The sequence below is a fragment of the Penicillium cinerascens genome (genome assembly GCF_028974065.1).
Source record: "Penicillium cinerascens strain IBT 15544 chromosome Unknown contig_1_segment0_segment0, whole genome shotgun sequence".
Lineage (NCBI taxonomy): Eukaryota > Fungi > Ascomycota > Eurotiomycetes > Eurotiales > Aspergillaceae > Penicillium > Penicillium cinerascens.
The window spans coordinates 687,161-701,207 of record NW_026695287.1 but is presented as its reverse complement, the minus strand read 5'-3'; the positions used below and the strand labels follow the sequence as shown (position 1 = coordinate 701,207).

The window sequence follows — 14,047 nt, the reverse complement described above, 5'->3', positions numbered from 1 at the left end:
TTCCCCATCTCGAACGAGGACCTTGCTCACACACGTTTATATTCCTATGTTGTAAATTACTGAAATGGTCGCAAGACGCCATTGCTCTCGTTATGTATGATTACCATGTGTTAAATATACCCTATGACACTGGTGATGTTTATGGTAACGCCATGTTATACCATTTTCCCCGAACAGGCCAATGGGCATGATATACGGCGGGCCCAATTGGTGGAATACCTAGTGTGTCAATTTGACAGATGGACTCGATCTTGGAAATGAGATGTTTCAAGTAGAAATACGAGCGCCGATAAAGACATCACTACACGGTGACGTATGCAAAGCTTCGTGAGTAGTGTACAAGAATCATGATGTTGATACAATTAGAGAGGAAATCTCAGTGCCAGTCCAGGCCAATCTTTTTAGCGACTTGCTCAGCAACGGCGAGGAAAGCTTGACGTCTGGCACTACGCTCTGCGGTCTCCTCCGCCACGACGGTCGGCATACCGCGGTCAGCATCTTCGCACACCCGTGCATCGAGAGGAATATCTCCCAGGAAGTCGACACCCAGGCGCTTGCACTGCGCCATCACACCACGGTCCTCGCCACATGAGTGATCGCTATCGCCATGGGAGAAGATCTGGGTTTGATGTCCGCAGTTGGGGCAAGCAAAGTAGGCCATATTGCGGACCATACCGAGGACTGGAACATCCATTCGTTGGAACATGCCAATGCCGCGTACGGCATCGCGCAGGGCAATATCTTGGGGCGTTGTCACAATCACTGCGCCGTCGATGATGATTTCTTGGTTGATGGTCAATTGCACGTCTCCAGTGCCCGGCGGAAGATCTAACACGAGTACATCCAATGGTCCCCATGACACCGAATGGAGAAGCTGGTGCATGGCTTTGGTCACCATGAGACCGCGCCACGAAATCGGAGTTGTGTCCATGGGGACTTCGCCTGTGGTACTGTCTGCCTGAGTCTGTGGTAGCAGATAACCCATCGACATAGACTTAAGTCCGTAATTTGTGAGCGGGACAAGGCAATTGTCTAATGTAATAATTTTGTGAGCATGTTCCCCGGTGCCCACGTTGAATAGCAGGAGAATTGGATCTTACGTTCATCAAGTCGAGGCTCGCCGGAGAGGTTCAGTAATGTTGGAATAGACGGGCCAAAGATATCGGTGTCGAGAATACCAGCCTTGATACCTCGTCGAGCAAAGGAGAGGGCGAGGTTTACTATAAATTGTGCGACTTATTTAGCTTTGACCGGATACGCATTCGATACTTGAGATGCAATTGACATCATCATATTGGAAAGCAAGAATAAAATGCGGATAAAGAAATCAAAAGCTATCAACCCACCAGCAACTGTTGATTTGCCAACTCCACCCTTCGCTGATGAAACTGCAACCACTTTCTTGACGTCTCGGATTTTGCGCTTCTCCGGGACTCCACGACGACGAGGAAATGACGGCGGCGTTCCAGAACGTGGGAGACCCTGGTTTATAGATGGTTAGCCTGTATTCAGCGTGATGATACTATGAGACCAGTGACAAGCGTGCAACTGGTTTGCCCAGCATGGGAAGATACGGGAACGCAACTGAACTCACCAGGGGATTGTCATGTTGCAGGGCTCGGAAGGTTGAGAATACCCTCCTAGACAAGGAATTTGAACCACCTGGCACAGCCCACATATTAGTCAATGTGGTGGAAGAAAGAGTAGCATGAAATACAAGATAAGTGACGTGCAGATCAACAAGAAGCTGCGGGATGGAAATTGGGCAATGGATTCTGCAGATCAAATAGAGACCGCCCCCGAGGCCGCCTTTGCTAGCGTCCCTTAGAAACGCGCTAGCCCTGAAAAGGAAGATTATTCCGTTATCCGGAAAAACAAAAAAAAGTTGCGGGCATCGCTCGGCTTTTGACAGAGCTTCATCATTCACCATGGCTCCTGGAAAGACGCGTCCTGGACGCTCGCTGGCTGACCAGCTGGCAGATCTGGAGGATCCCACTCCCAAGGGTATGTTGGACTGCTCTCTGCTTACATTTGCTCCATGTCAGAGACTTCGAGACCTTCGATAACTGACTTGGGTACTAGATTTTGATCCCGAGGATATTGATCGTGATGGCAATTCCAGTGATGAAGAGACTGGCAAGGCGTCAGATATGAACGCTGGCAGAGAGCACTATCAGTCTGTTGGGTAAGTGGAGCTTGACATACTCGTTGGCAAAAAATCAATTTACTGATGGGTCGAAACAGCAAAGCCAAACTCAGAAAACAAGAGCCCGTCGCACTGGGCAAGCAGTATGCTGGTTCTCGAGTCAGCAGAGATGCCCTCGAGGCCGATAGCGATGACGATCCTTTTGCGGCGCCTTCCGATGATGATCAAACCTCCGACGAAGGCCCTGACAATGAAGGCTCCGATGATTCAGGCCTCGAAGATAAGTCGGTCATTGAATCTGGTCTGAGCGATCTGCATTCAGAGTACGACTCGGCCGTCGACGACGAAAAGTCCGACGAAGGCGCCCGCGAAAACACCAAGACTCGGCCCGACTCGTCTTTGCGACAGCAGAAGCAGAGCAAATTGAATACCCGGGAAATGCCCTCGAGGGCCCAGCGGCAGGGCAAAGGAAGCAAGCTGTCCCAGGACTCATTGGATGAAATGGACATGACCGACTCGTCAACCGCCTCGTACAGCGGCAGCGAGGCTTCCTCAAACGAAGGGGACTCGGGGATGGGGGACAACATGTTGATGGCGGATGAAGACGATTCCGAAGCAGAAGATGATCTGGGCAGCGGAGAGGAAGACGAGGAGTCGGAGGAGGAAGATGAGGAGGACGACGAGACCAATGCGAAGGACAATCGACATGCCACCCGGGCACACAAGCAGGATGACCGCGAGGAACTGCGCAGGTTAATGGCGTCCGATCAGAAAACGATTGCTGCAACAATCTCACAGGCTGCCAAGGCAGATGCTGCAAAGGGAAAGGCCGTGAAAGAGCAACGTACCACTTTTGACGCGCTTCTCAACACTCGAATCAAGTTGCAAAAGGGACTGAGTGCAATCAATGAGATGGCGGATATTGTTGGGGGAGCGGATGATCGTGCGACAGATTCGAGCGAGGCCGAGGAGGATTCAGAGACGATCAAATCGGCTGAATCCGCGGCACTTGCCCTTTGGTCTACTCTTGAAGAACTACGCACTGCCTTGTCTGACGCACACTCTAAAGAGGGCGCTAAAAAGCGCAAGCGGATTTCTCCGGTTACTCCTACAACCACCAGCTCTTCTCTCTGGGAACGCATGGCCGATCTCGAATCCGAGTCTCTTCCTCATCGCCGTTCCGTTCTCGACAAGTGGTCCTCAAAAGTACGCGGAACCTCAACCTCTCGCCCCAATGTTGGGGGCAAGCTTCTTGGGTCTGCTTCTGGCCTCCAGACTATTACCACCGTTCTTGACGCTCAAGTCGCAACGGAGCTCGGCGACCGGTCATCGAAACGTGCTCGCCGGAACGCAACTTCCAATGGCTCTGGTTCAACAGCTCAGAGCCAATTGGTGTACGACGACACCGCTTTCTACCAATCCCTACTCCGTGAGCTCGTCGAACAACGCATGTCTTCCGAAGCCATTTCCGGCGGCCTCGACTCGTTGCAGCAACTCCCGTCTCGCCTTCCTATCCATCCCATCACAGGGATGCGCAACGACAAAGTAAAGCGAGACGTCGACACCCGCGCCTCGAAGGGCCGCAAAATGCGCTTCAACGTGCATGAGAAGCTACAGAACTTCATGGCGCCGGAGGATCGTGGAGCATGGACGGTTCGGGCAAGAGATGAATTCTTCGCCTCTCTTCTGGGCAAAACAGCCAGTGGGCTGTTAGGTGAAGGCGACGAAAGTGACAGTGAGGGGGAGAGTGACGATGACCGGGAAGAAGGTGGTCTGCGCCTGTTCCGTGGCTGATTTCTAGTTTGCACCAACTTTTACTTGTATCATACCCAGCATACAGCTACTATTGGTTACGATTGCAAATTAAGCAACCAGATTGTGACCGTTGAAGTGATCACTATACCGTCGTAATTTGGGCTCTAGTCATGTAAAAGAGGCTTTGTTAGAGCAGCCATGCACCCTTCACAAGTAAGAGCAACAAAGCCCTGACCCGGTGCATTCCGTCTCATCTTTGATCACGTACAAACAGTACCACTTCGCCAATCTGTGTGTATCTTTTTCTCACAGATGACCCTCGGCATTTTTTGGCCCGGTAAGTCGGAGAACAGCTGTGTCCGCCATCCTTCTAAAAGTGCTAAAGACCTCCGGCTCCTTGATTCACACTACCACCTAAGCCATTGAATAACATGGCATGATATCAGTATCCATTGGATAGGTGTCCACATCTGATAGATTTACAAGGACAGAGAATGTAAGGCCATGAGCGGGAAATGAGCGGAAAGTGAGACAACGTTGCCTTAAGATCAATGAATATTCAGGAGTAAACATACTGAAACGGTAGTAGGAGAAACCTTCAGATTCTCATTGATATAGTAACTACTGGCATAGGGCGAAGTGTATTCCATGTTCAGCATCTACAGTATTGGTATCGAGCTGATTCCGATCACGTCGACTACAGCAGGACCAAGAAGATATTGTAAGTGGGTCTAATTAGGCGGTCATAACTATCTGTCCGGGAGGTTTGAAAAAGAAGGTTAGAAAGGTACCTTGGAAATTGGTATCAAAAGATGTCTTGAAAGACGGTTTAAAAAATTACGATGAGGAGATTAAGAAGGACTAAGAGAATAAAGTATTGAGGCCCATTTGTAATATCTCCTTGGCCCGGCTGTAGTTAAAGCACATCGAAGATGACGATCCTCGGTTCGACATGAATACAAAGATCTCTATAAACATGTCACTAGCAGTTCACCGCACTATTCGCGTATCCAAGGGTGGCCCACGCTGCCAAATGCCGCTCAAGCCCAACCCCGCAATTCCGTCCAAAAGCCGCAAGTGGGGGTCGTGTTGTGATCCGCATCGCCATTGAGGTGATCGTTGTGGGGAATTCATGACGTACCATGTCAAGGGGCGTAGAGTTTCTCCCCTCTTGCCTCCGTACCTTACCATTGATCCGTATACTGGTTATACCGGATCGAACCTTCTTTCTTCCATATAGATCCTGCTGGTCGCGCCCGGCGCGCGTGATCAAGATCCAGCCCTCGATCTACTCAAATGCGATTCAATATGCAGACGCCCCTGGGACTTGGCTCCCTGTGTACCTCACTGTTCTCGTTCCTGTGTCGCGATTCGGGCCATATCATTCATCACCCAGCACAGCCGCCCTCCTACCCGCTCGCCGTCCGCAACCCGTACTTGTCAGCATGGATGCCCAGCGACCGCGTGCAGCAGCTTCCCTATGCTGACTCGCAGTTCTGGGCCGGCCAGGAACTTGGCTGGTCCGTCATCGTTCGTATTGATGGCCAGGCCTATAGTCTGATGGGCGTGCCGGACTTGGAAGCCAGCAACATTCTTCCTGCCAAGGTGCGCCGCGCCGAGTTCACAGCAACCCATTCGCTCTTTGATCTCACGGCGGGCGGAATCGCATTGACCTTGGACTTCTTTTCGCCTGTTTCGCCCTCTAACTATCTCCGGCATTCGCTGCCTTTCAGTAAGTTGGTGCCGCACGTGGAAATCTTTGGTCCTATCTAATAAAATCGTGTATAGGCTATTTAACCGTCGAGGTTAAAGGCGCCCATGGAGCTGATATCCAGGTCTATTCGGATATCGACGGGAGGTGGACGGGTAGAGAAGACCGCTCGGTCCATGACTTTGAGGAGCATGACGGGCTTGTCGTCCACTCCCTATCGGTGGCAGATGCAGAAAGGTATGCCGAAGCGAACGACATGGCCCTCTGGGGTGACGTGATTCTTGCCTCTCGCCAGTCGAATTCGAGTACACTCTCGGCACTCGCAGGTGAGGCGAAGACAGTACGCAGCCGTTTCGTCCAACATGGCGATCTTTCAGGCCAAGAATCCACTTGGTCCCACCAAAGTATTGTGGCTGTCGCCCACAACCTGGGAAGCATCACTGGTGGTGCTTCTGTAACTTTCGCCGTGGGATACGAGAGAAAGGAGGCCATCAATTACTTGGGCGAGGCTTACACGGGCTACTACCGAGCATACTACCCGACCACGCACGAAGCCCTTGCCTTCTTTCTGGATGACTACGGGGATGCTTCGTTAGAGTCTCTAAAACTGGATCACGAAATGGTGTCCTTTGCGACAGCTACTGCCGGCCCCAAATATGCCGATATCGTAGCCTTGTCAACGCGACAGGCATACGGAGGCATGGACCTGACAATCTCCAACGAATCGCTGGACACCGATGGCGTGCTGGCCTTCATTAAAGAGCTTTCCAGTGATGGTAATGTCAATACCATCGATGTCATCATGCCGGCTTTCCCCATCTACTGGGTCATGGATCCGAATTGGATCCGGCTGCTGCTCGAGCCTATCATGAGATATACGGCTGCCGGTCGCTGGCATTTGCCCTATACTATTCACGACCTTGGGTCGCACTATCCAAACGCCATCGGTCATGATGACCAGCAAGCTGAGCCTATGCCTATCGAAGAGTGTGGTAATCTACTCGTTCTTGCACTTGCCTATGCGCAGGCGACCGGAGACACCGACTGGACCGATCAGTATATGGGCATCTTCCAGAAGTACGCCGATTACTTGATTGAGAACGGCATCGACATCGCCAACCAGCTTTCTTCCAATGACGCCGCCGGGCCTCTCCCCAATGAGACCAACCTGGCTATCAAGGCAGCAGTCGGTATCAAGGCATTCGGCGAACTAAGTGGGTATGAACTGTACTCGCGGATTGGTGAGGAACATGCAGATCTATTCTTCTCCGAGGGCCTGGGCACAGATGAAGGACAGACCCATTTCGTGTTGCAGTACCCTGGCTTCCCGGAGTCCTGGAAGACACCCTACAACCTCTTTCCAGATGTCCTGTTGGGTCTCGGGACGTTCTCTGACGATGCATATCAAATGGGAAGCGCCTTCTTCTCGACCGTTCGTGGCGAGTACGGTGTGGCTTTGGACAGTCGACAGGACTGGGCCAAATCGGATTGGAACATGTGGCTAGCGGGTACATTTGATACGAGCACGCGGGACGAGTTCGTCGATGATCTGTGGGAATTCATGACCAACAGCAAACATAATTGGCCGTTCTCGGATCGGTACGTCTCGACCTCCAAGCACGGCAATGAGCCGGGTACTCCTATTCTGTGCCGTGCTCGCCCAACCGTCGGTGGTCACTTTGCCTTGTTGGCATTGAAGGGACCTGCGTCGATGCAGTCTCTGTCCAACCAGACATCTGCATATGGCATGCCAGCCCGGAAAGCTGATAAACTGCGGCAAAACCACGTTAGTGAGCTTTGATTGATCCTGTATGAAATAGCGCTGCTCCCATGGTTTTATTCTTATCTACCGCATGTCGACGCATAGCGTTCTTTGTTTGCAGTATAGGTGTACTCGAATCCATTAGCCACACTTTATGGTGTTAACGAAGATCAAATCAAGATCTGAAATCCATTCGGGGGTTGCGCAAAGGTGCAAAAGAAGAAAACATAAGGTAAATAGTGACTTTTGAACACCATTCTTGAGAGGGTACCTACAGCGGGACCAAGGCACTATACTACTAGTAACTGGGCCTCAGTAGGTTATGACTGTCTGTCCGGCCATATTCAGAGAGACATTTAGAGAAATACTTTGAAAGTAGGAATCAAGAGATGTCTGGAAAGACGTTCAAGGAAATATGTAGGTGGTTTAAAAAGTCTAATAGAATAGATTGTTTTGGCCCATTTGCAACAACTCCTAGGTCCGGCTGCATCTACGTGAAGAGATGCATGAAGTGTAACTCCGCGGAATCTGCAGATTCTGATTCGAAGAGTCCCCTGTTCCATGAGGTTTCCATGAGCGGAGCATCAATATTACTATATGTTTTGTGGTGATTTATATGAGCTATTTTCAGCCAATTAACATATCGTAGCCTACTTGGGCATGTGGTCACAGAGTGTCCGCCCAACCCATGTATAACACTGAAGGCCGTTTAGAATAACCACAATCAGTGCTGATTCTATCATAGCCCACCTGCTTTCAAGTAGAAAAGGACCGTGCAGTCCGCACCATCAACTTGCCTAAAGCTCTCAGTATTGAAAACGCGCGAGGTGTTGTTGTGCCGGCGCCAGGGGTGCTTACCTAATATGCATGTCACGCCTTCCAGCTGTTGCTTCATCGATTCACAGGTGAATCTTCTTTTTGCCCTTCGTCTTAATTCAACCTCCTCCCCCTTCCTTTGATTTCCTCCTTTCCTTCCTATCTCCCCCAGTCCTACTTGGCCTCCGACCTGTTAATTATCCCCCTCCACTCATGGCTTCTGTAAGTGTCGGATTCAGCTTCCTCTCCTCTTGCGGCGTTACCCCCAGCTTCCCTCCGCGGAGGACTTTCCGATCTACTCAGCCCAGAGTCTGGCTTTCTAACCTTTCATTACCTTCCTCCAGCCCCGCCCTCACAACTTCGGTCCTCAAGGCTATCCTCTCTCGAACGGTGCGACAACCGCAGGTCCGGCCCCCGGAGCCACGCCGCTGCTTCCCAACAATGGCAGAGTAATCCAGAACGGGCCTACCCGAATTCTGTGCATTGCGGATGTTCGAGGTATGGATTATCAGATGACAATCTTGTATAAAGCTAGGCTAATTGGGTTCGCGATGCAGGAAACCTGAAATCTCTGAATGAACTGGCGAGACAGGCTCGCGCAGACCACATCATCCACACGGGTGACTTTGGTTTTTATGATGATACTTCGCTGGAGCGCATTGCAGACAAGTGAGTGTGACCCCATCCCAAGCTTTTTCAGACACGCCCTTGCTGCCCGAGGAGTGACAACACGCTCGCGTCAGCCGGCCATCGATCTCAGCGGACAGACTCAGCTAATCGTTTTCTGTCATCTACGCGCAGAACCCTTAAGCATGTGGCCCAATATTCTCCCCTTCTGCCAGAGAACGTGAAGCGGACGATTGCACAGGTCCCTCCTGCGCAGTCGATTAAGCAGCGGTTCAACCCCGAGCAGCTCCCCCTCTCCGAACTGCCGATGCTCCTTGACAAGCGAATTACCCTCGATGTTCCGGTCTACACAGTTTGGGGTGCCTGTGAGGATGTCCGTGTGTTGGAGAAGTTCCGGTCGGGCGAGTACAAGGTCGACAAGTTGCACATCATCGATGAGGCCAACTCGCGGCTGCTGGATATCGGTGGCGTTAAGCTGCGTCTGCTTGGACTGGGTGGTGCAGTGGTGATGCACAAGCTGTTTGACAACGGCGAGGGCAAGACGACTATTGCTGGTGGCCAGGGCACTATGTGGACAACACTTTTGCAGATGGGCGAGCTGATCGACACAGCCAACCGCGTCTACGATCCTTCCGAAACCCGTGTCTTCGTTACCCATGCCTCCCCCGCTCGTGAAGGCATGTTGAATCAGCTTTCCGTCACCCTCAAGGCAGACTTCTCCGTTTCGGCCGGTCTACACTTCCGTTACGGCTCTTCCTACAACGAGTTCTCGGTAAACCCGTCCCTGGATCACTACCGCGGCAAGCTCGCTGCCTCCAAGGCATCGTTCACCGACGTTTGGGAGACTGTGCGGGGAGAGGTGGAGTCGGCAATCTCGTCAAACGAGGCCCAGAAGACTTTACTGGACAATGCGCTGGAAGTGGTGCAAAAGATGCCTTCGATTGCCAATGGCGGCAACCCCTTCGGCGGCCCGGTCGCTGCTGGTAACGCTGCCGGTCAAGTAGACGAGAGCGCCTTCAAGAACATGTGGAACTTCAACCTGGCTGACGCCGCCTTTGGATACCTGGTTCTGGAAATTGAGGGAGGACGGATCGCGACGGAGATGCGGGCTCAGGGCTTCAACTTCGCCCACCGCAGTGGCAAGCCTTCTGCTGGAGGTTCCCAGGCTGTTGCCAGCGGCCCGCCCGCCACTACCGCTTCTCCTGCACCCACCGGTGCTGCTGGTGGCCGGCCCACTGCCTCCACTCCTCAGTTCGGCCAAGCCCCCCTGCCCGCTCTGCTCCTTCTGGTCAGCAGGGCCAGAAGGGTCACTCTGCCGGTGGCTCGCCAGCTCCCATCATCCCCAAGACCGCGACGCCCCAGCCTCCCGCTTCCGCTTCCGCCCCTCCCTCTGGGGAGGAGAAGGTTGCTGCTGACGCCAACGGCGCCGTTCAGCCCGAGAAGACCGAGTCCCCTGCTTCTCGCAATGAGAAGAAGCCGAGCAACGGACTATTCGTGTCCAACGTCGACAACGAGCAGGCAGTGCGTGACCTGCTGCCTGAGGAGGACCAGACCAAGTTGCTCAAGATCGAAAAGTATGGCAAGTTCAACCACGTCGTGACGTTCCCGACTGTGGAGGACGCCAAGGCTGCTCTCGACCGCCAGCCCATCGAGCACAAGAAGCCCACTCCCGCCGGTCAACCTCGCAAGCCCAACTTCAAGTTCTTTGAGGACCGCGGCGGCCGTACTCAAGGCAATGCCGGAACCTGGCAGGGTAGCAACCGCGGTGGAGCTAGTGCCGGTGGCCGTGGCTACCAGAGCGCCAGCGACAGCGAAGGTGCCCGTCGGGGTGGATTCGGTGGCCGTGGTCGGGGTGACCGTGGCCGTGGCCGTGGAGGACGTGGTGGCCGTGGCAGTTTCAAGGGAGGCGCATCAGGCGATTCTCCTGCCCCCTCGACTCCCTCCGGTGATAAGCCCGCCCCATCTGGTGATGCTTAATGGCTAGACTCATTTACCCTTCATCCTTTTTTCTCACATTCGGGTTGTCGGTACACCATCGGCTGCCCTGTTTTCCTACGCCTCATGTTGATTCTATGCCCCCTTTCTTTGCCCCATATTCTAATTCTTTTGTGTCCTTTTTCTCCGTGAAACATTTCAAATTACCCAATCTTTTTCTTTACTCCTTTCCCTTTAGCGAGATGGTGTTTCATCGCGCTTGTCCCAGATGTCGTGTGTTCCTTTCGGAACATTCACATATCTGGACATCGCAAATCCACCATGAAGCACGTTGGAATCGACCAGATGGAAATCTGGAGAGCGCGTTTGTTGTGACACGCAGAGAGTGTGGAAGACGCAAAAAAAAAGAATGTCAAAAAAAATATTTACCATCTGCCCCCTTCCTTTGTTCACCATCCGTTTCTTTGTACTTTAGTTCTTTTCCCTTTTTCCGTGGAAGAGACCAAACATCGATACCCTTACAACTTCGGTTTATACTCAGAGCGTTTGCTGTAGACATCTTGCCTAACATGGTAACACGAATGGATTCGCAATTGGCCTGGGGCTGCCCATGCCGGCATCTACAAGTTAGGAGAAGTAGACCTAATCCTTGAAATGTCACAGAATTGAAATTGTTTACAAAGGTCCAATGTCGGAGCCACAAGGAACGCAAATCTCCCCAATATTCCCGTTCGCCGAAGTCCAGATTTCCTTCCAGTACAGTGTGTCTCACTCCCAGGCCGATGAAAATAAACACGCATGAAACCAAGGGCACAACTACTGTAAGCATCGGGAAGATGTCAAAAAGGAAAGAAAATATGAGTGAAAGTAGATTCGCCAGAAGGCAGCCATCGGTACGCCGGTGGACATGGTTTCAATTTCGAAAGAGCGCCATTTCCTCTCTTTTGTTGGTATTCGTGACGCCGTGCGTTTTCAAATGATAATTCGTGGGTATGAGTAATATAACGTAGTACACAAGTTCAATGGACGTGTACGGTTTCCGTGAGTCGTGAAAAAAAAAAGGTCCGGAGACGGGCCCGGGCCATTATGCCAGTCGTGGGTGAGGTCGGCTACTTGGCGCGGCCCATGATATCGTCGACATCCCTCTGATTCACAACCACGCCGCCTTCGGAGCATCGAGCCTTGGTCCGTAACTCGGAACAGAGGTTGTCGACGTCGATCTCGCCATTGCGGAACTTCTCCATGGATTGCAGGCGATCCCTGTCGCAGGGAGTTAGTGACCTGTAAGAAGAGTGGAAAGAGTCGACGGGAAACATACCAGATCTTTGTACACGATAGCATTTGTGCCTTATCCTCGCCCGGCACAACCTCGTCTTCGTCCAGCTTGCTGTCGATTTGGGCGATCAGGTCCTTCTTGGGGCCTTGTGTGGTGGCAACCTCGGTCAGGTTGTGAGACGGGCTGCCCAAATCCGGAAGTGGGAAGGCGTCGTTGAAGAAGGACCCGAAGTCCTGGGACAGCACGGCATCCTGCGGCTCACGCCAGTCTCCAAAGAGCACCGGATCGAATTGACCGCCATTCTGCTGAGCCAGCCAATCGAAGCCCATCGAGTCATCGGTGGAGGTGGGGGCGGGTTGATTGCTCGAGACACTGTTGGACTTGGCCTTTTGGTCCCGGGCAGCTGGGATGGGGTTATTGATGTTGCCGCAGGCCATGCCAAGTCGCGCGCAGAAGGATTCCTCACCATCAATGGAGCCATGAATGCACACATTTCCAGCGCCGGAGTTCTTGACATCCGGCGGGGAGTTCGAGCTGGGCTCGGGTGATGTTCCACTCGACGAGAGCATCTGGCTATGGTGTGAGTCGGAGGAGGACGATGGCGAATCCGAGTTAGATGTATCCTGAGTGGGGGCGGTAGAAGCTTTGAGGGCAGAGTAGGGTGTCTTGACTGACGCGTTACTGCCGGGAGTTCCGTAAGAACCGGCAGTATTTGCATTGGGAGTGCTGGAGTTAGACTTGGTCTCTGGGCCACGCGAGCCGGCGTTCAGATTGTCGCGGCTCAGTACACCAGGAGCACGAACACCATCCTTGTTCTTGGACTGATCCTTATTCGGGCCGTTGAACAAATGGGCACCCGGCAGATCACCGAATTTGGGGAAATCAAACAGGAACTCGTTGTTCTGCAGACCGTACGAACCCCGGGACTGGGCATTGGGGTAGTTGCTCACGGCCGAGAGACCGCTACCACCGCTGCTCATCCACGAGAGGCGTTTGCGGTACTCACGGAGTTCGACCTGAAGCCGCTCGACCTGAGCACGCAGCAACCCATTCTCTTGGGTGGCGGTATCGGAGGATTTCTGCAACTCGTCCACCTTGGTCTCCAAATCCTTCAGGTGCTTTTCCTTGCGCTCCCGGAAAGCCCTCTGAGCAGCTCGGTTCTGAGCTTTACGCTTCTATTTGGGGAGTTAGAAAATACCACCCACCACTCAAATTGGGCAGAAGGAGGAATGCGTACTGTAGTGGGTTCCGAAGTCAGTGGCTTCCGGCCAGGCTTCTTGGCCTCGCTCTCTCGCCGCTTCTTGCCCGTCTCTTCACCCTCCTCCGACTTGCCGTCGATGGACTTTCGCTTCTCGCCCAATTCATAGTCCTGTCCTGGGAGGTCCCCAATCAGATTCCCGGAGCCGGTGTAGTCGAAGTCTACACCCGGATCAAAGTCAAGATACGGGCTCTCGTCATCTCCAAAGTTGCCGAACTGGTTGAGATGTGAGTTGGAGTCCAGTGCACCGGATGGAGGGCCACTGAGGCCGTTAGAGGAGTTGTCGGGACTGTGATCAGGTTTGATCTGTGGAGTGGGATTGGGGTACTTGTTGGCGGGGTTGTTGGAGTGGAGGGCCGCCATCAACAGGTCCTGCTGATCGGGGGAGAGGTAAAGCCCCTGGTTATAAAGCTGCTCGTAGTCACCCATGATGTGAGGCGATGGGGGTGGCGAGGGAGGTGAAGAGAAGAGAAAGAGAAGAGAAGGGAGGGGCGAATAAGATTAAAGTGAGGCTGACGACTAGCAAATGGGCGTCTCGCCCGCAAAGGAAGAGTAAGAAGGCCCAGGCAACGAGGTCTGAGGATCCCTTCGAGAACAATTCCCCGCTATGGATCCCCAGGAGATGGGAGAGAGTAATGAGAGAGTCGTGAGGGAGTGATAGAGGAGAGGAGCGGAGAAGGGTCGAGTTCAAGATCGACTAGCAGCCTGAGGCCAGCAAGAGAGCAACGCTAACAAGCCCCGGTGTGGCTCGACGTAGATTG

The 14,047-nt window shown here is 52.8% G+C and overlaps 5 protein-coding genes across 5 annotated transcripts; 3 read left to right on the top strand and 2 right to left on the bottom strand.

Annotated features, from left to right (window-relative positions):
• Positions 1-376: 376 nt before the first annotated feature.
• Positions 377-1,678, bottom strand: N7498_001817 (Mrp/NBP35 family ATP-binding protein; the record flags this gene model as incomplete). Its single annotated transcript, XM_058448879.1, has 4 exons — positions 377-1,032; positions 1,101-1,220; positions 1,347-1,482; positions 1,595-1,678. 4 exons carry the CDS (start codon positions 1,676-1,678, stop codon positions 377-379), a joined length of 996 nt encoding a protein of 331 aa, XP_058311223.1.
• A 250-nt stretch (positions 1,679-1,928) lies between these two features.
• Positions 1,929-3,940, top strand: N7498_001816 (AATF family protein; the record flags this gene model as incomplete). Its single annotated transcript, XM_058448878.1, has 3 exons — positions 1,929-2,004; positions 2,083-2,185; positions 2,245-3,940. The coding sequence occupies 3 exons, from the start codon at positions 1,929-1,931 to the stop codon at positions 3,938-3,940; spliced, it is 1,875 nt and encodes a 624-aa protein (XP_058311222.1).
• A 1,257-nt stretch (positions 3,941-5,197) lies between these two features.
• On the top strand, positions 5,198-7,413 carry N7498_001815 (putative glutaminase; the record flags this gene model as incomplete). Its single annotated transcript, XM_058448877.1, has 2 exons — positions 5,198-5,633; positions 5,690-7,413. The coding sequence occupies 2 exons, from the start codon at positions 5,198-5,200 to the stop codon at positions 7,411-7,413; spliced, it is 2,160 nt and encodes a 719-aa protein (XP_058311221.1).
• A 990-nt stretch (positions 7,414-8,403) lies between these two features.
• Positions 8,404-10,794, top strand: N7498_001814 (uncharacterized protein; the record flags this gene model as incomplete). Its single annotated transcript, XM_058448876.1, has 5 exons — positions 8,404-8,412; positions 8,535-8,688; positions 8,748-8,859; positions 8,992-10,105; positions 10,165-10,794. The coding sequence occupies 5 exons, from the start codon at positions 8,404-8,406 to the stop codon at positions 10,792-10,794; spliced, it is 2,019 nt and encodes a 672-aa protein (XP_058311220.1).
• A 906-nt stretch (positions 10,795-11,700) lies between these two features.
• On the bottom strand, positions 11,701-13,715 carry yap1 (putative bZIP transcription factor AP-1/Yap1; the record flags this gene model as incomplete). The annotated part of the gene is made up of 3 exons (XM_058448875.1): positions 11,701-12,012; positions 12,071-13,203; positions 13,266-13,715. 3 exons carry the CDS (start codon positions 13,713-13,715, stop codon positions 11,862-11,864), a joined length of 1,734 nt encoding a protein of 577 aa, XP_058311219.1. The 3' UTR covers positions 11,701-11,861.
• Between the last annotated feature and the right edge of the window lie 332 nt (positions 13,716-14,047).